Source organism: Armigeres subalbatus, chromosome 1 (genome assembly GCF_024139115.2).
Source record: "Armigeres subalbatus isolate Guangzhou_Male chromosome 1, GZ_Asu_2, whole genome shotgun sequence".
Taxonomy (NCBI): Eukaryota; Metazoa; Arthropoda; class Insecta; order Diptera; family Culicidae; genus Armigeres; species Armigeres subalbatus.
Genome location: NC_085139.1, coordinates 246296511 through 246299574, shown reverse-complemented (window position 1 = coordinate 246299574; position 3064 = coordinate 246296511). Strand labels below are relative to the sequence as shown.

The 3064-nt window shown below is 37.9% G+C and overlaps 1 protein-coding gene across 1 annotated transcript; it reads right to left on the bottom strand.

The window, feature by feature from the left end:
- Positions 1-2229: 2229 nt before the first annotated feature.
- LOC134212434 (uncharacterized) lies at positions 2230-3064 on the bottom strand. Its single transcript, XM_062690289.1, has 2 exons — positions 2899-3064; positions 2230-2755 (listed from the first exon to the last, which is right to left on the bottom strand). Exons 1-2 carry the CDS (start codon positions 2956-2958, stop codon positions 2327-2329), a joined length of 489 nt encoding a protein of 162 aa, XP_062546273.1. The 5' UTR covers positions 2959-3064; the 3' UTR covers positions 2230-2326.

The window sequence follows — 3064 nt, the reverse complement described above, 5'->3', positions numbered from 1 at the left end:
CGTTGCGTAATTTATGAATGTTTATTTGGATTAAATGAAATTATCATTTTGATGAAATTGTGTTTTCGTACTACAAGTACAACAAGTCCTAATACAATTTCATTATTTCGCTTCAGTGCTTTGTTCGCTAGGTCCTTTCTAACACCGAATTATTTCAACTTATCCTAAAAACTTGTGATAATTTCGAATTCTGTCCCTTTTTTCTTAGTTGTGGATCTTTACGCTTTGGAAGAAGTCTTATTTCGACCGGAGATACGGGTTTGACATCATAATTTAAAAATTCATATGCGTACTCTTGCCCCACCGGTTCCTGCGTACTTTTACCCCACAGTCCCAAAAATTATTCAAGTAATGGTTTTGACTTCTTGGAAAACCAACCGGATTGGTGTTCTGTACCATAAAGTACTCTATACAATAGGTTATCGAAATGGTATAATGCTCACCTGATTGAACGTATATATGGTAATGAAATACTAGTTGCGGAAATCCAATTATTTTTAGCAAAATGACCAAAAAGTTATCTAACTCCATATCTCCCTTGTTGTTTATTCAAATCGTTTACAATTACACATGATAATAGTTGGCCAGAATACATGTCAAACTGATGCAGTGCTGCTAGTTTATCTTTTTTTATTACTTCAAAAAATCGAAAACGTACTCTTACCCCACGCGCACTCTTGCCCCACTCTACTCTACATATTTGATCAGCCAACAGCAGGCCATGGCTTGGGATCATTATTTATCACGGTATACAGAAAACAAGGTAGGCTCGTTAGAAAAATGACACTTCACATGTGACGCATATTTTATCGCCACATGTTGTAGTACAAAAGTAAGCATGCTGCGACCGTATACGGTATACGTATGCTCTATAGATCATCGTCTCGGTCCAGCTTGTGCAAAGATAGCAGTGACGTCATATGATTTCATTCAAACTGAATGTTTACATACGTGATGAGCCTGCCTTGTTTTTTTGTATGCCGTGATTATTCATTTAACTACCAACGAGTGCGGACATAAACAGGTCCACACGAATGTGTCCTTTCTCGACCAAACTAGGCCGCACAGTACCCTGACTAAGGCCGGTTTTGAGCTAAGAAAAAATAGTTTCTAGAGAAAACTTTAAAAGACAAAATGCGAAAAGAGCGATAGGGTGGGATTATTGATAACCCATGCAATTTCATGAATACAAGTGGGAAATTATCTCCAATAACAATAATCTCAACAAGGAAAGAACATTAATAAAATGTAATTTTAATTATTTACATGAGTATGATTGGCGCGTGAGAATAATGTCAAATCTAATCGATTCACAGTCTTTTTGATCGAAATTGATTTAAATGACGCTAAAAGTAGCATCACACCTCAGGAATCTTTTCCATTAATTTCGTTCCCATGTGCTCCCAAAAAAGCGGTACTCATGCAATTTCGTCGCGAAAAGTAGAAAAAAAAACCTGCCTGTCTTTTTTACAGCTCGGACACTCGGAGATCTCCGCCGGATCGTATTTTAATTCTGGCCGAATGGCTAATTTTTCTAAAAGGAGTCACATAAATCTCGTCCAAACACATGGGAGCGAAATTTGCAGACGAGCAACTGATGTGTAAAGTAAAGTACGTGAGAACCTTAAATCTAGCCTTTAATTCGACCAAATTTTCCCTCGGTTTGAAACTGCATTAAACTCGATTTTGTTCAGTTGATTTATATATATTTTTTTACAGTGGATGATTTCGGAATATTCAGAAAGACTTTGAAAGATTCTTAATGTTTTGAAAAGAATCAAATAATTAAAAATATTTGGTAAAGCAGGATTGAAAACAAAATTGAAACACTTACTTCGGAAGATTCAAAAAGAATAATCGAAAATGAACTTAATCTGAAAAATAGAGATGAGCCAGCCGAGGGCTGCAAATCTCTCTAATAAAGACACAAAAACGCTTTCTATATATTTGATTTTAGATTCCTATAATATTGAATTTGCTTGAATAATATTTTGGAGCTCTTTGAAAAAATCATTGAAAAAACGGGACAAATTGAGTATTTTTTGGTATACGACGGGACAGCAAAAGAAGGTCTAAAAAACGGGACTGTTCCGTTAAATACGGTACGTATGGTCTGGTCAGCCTACGTTTCAACGATGCAAGGAATCATCATAAATCGAAAAATATCCCCAGGCTATCTCTAGAACCCAAGTAAGGAGTCTTCAAAACTCACATAGCTGCAAAGCATGGAAATGTTAATAATTACCTTTATTACTTAAAATTACCTCTCAAAGCGTATGTATCCAATACTTTAGTTTGCAAAATCCTGCTCAATTTCGGTTCGTCATTACGGCCACGTAATCTTTTGTCGCTTGCTAGGGCCAGGACTGATCGCACTGCCATTCGAATTGCTCTTACTGGGACTAACCTCCAGGGTTCGTTTCGCCACAACTGTTTTGGAACTGTTGGCGACAGCGCCCCCAACGCCGCTGTTAATTAACTTGATTTTTTTCATGCCATGACTAACATTGTCCACGGGACTTTCCGAGTATACGATCCTTTGTCGTACGTTTGACCTTCGGATGTCGCCGTTTGGTGCGGTGCTTTTCGGGAGGGCGTCGTCTCTCATTTCCACATCTGGCGGATTATGGGAGGAACAATCGGCGGCGTTACTGGTAGAAGCTCCTCGCCGCGGCAAGGGGAGGAGATATTTCGTGTAGAGACTGATTAGTTCATCACGGGACGATTCCTCCAGGCGAGGAATCGAAATGTGGCGCTGAAATTAAATGATTGCGTTGTTCTGATAAACCGTGCTTTTTGGGGTTTGACTGTATTCCAGTTGAAGCGGGATCGCGATCAAAACATCAGCCGGCGTTATGGGATGGAGTTATAAATCAATTTCTATTCTTGTTTACTAACCTGACGAAAAATATCCAAGAGCTGCTGTCTACTGAGAAGATGAGGATGTAAAATATCCATTTTACTAAGAGATGTCTTTAGAAAATTCGTATATTTTAGATGGATTAAAAATTTTAAATGCACATCCTCCTTGTTTATTTACAAATTTTGAAACCTTACAAAGGTG

Coding starts and splice junctions, on each gene's coding strand:
- LOC134212434 (XM_062690289.1), bottom strand. CDS start 2,958: ATGGATATTTTACATCCTCATCTTCTCAGTAGACAGCAGCTCTTGGAT. Junction 2,756..2,898: donor TCTTGGATATTTTTCGTCAG/GTTAGTAAACAA, acceptor ATTTAATTTCAG/CGCCACATTTCGATTCCTCG.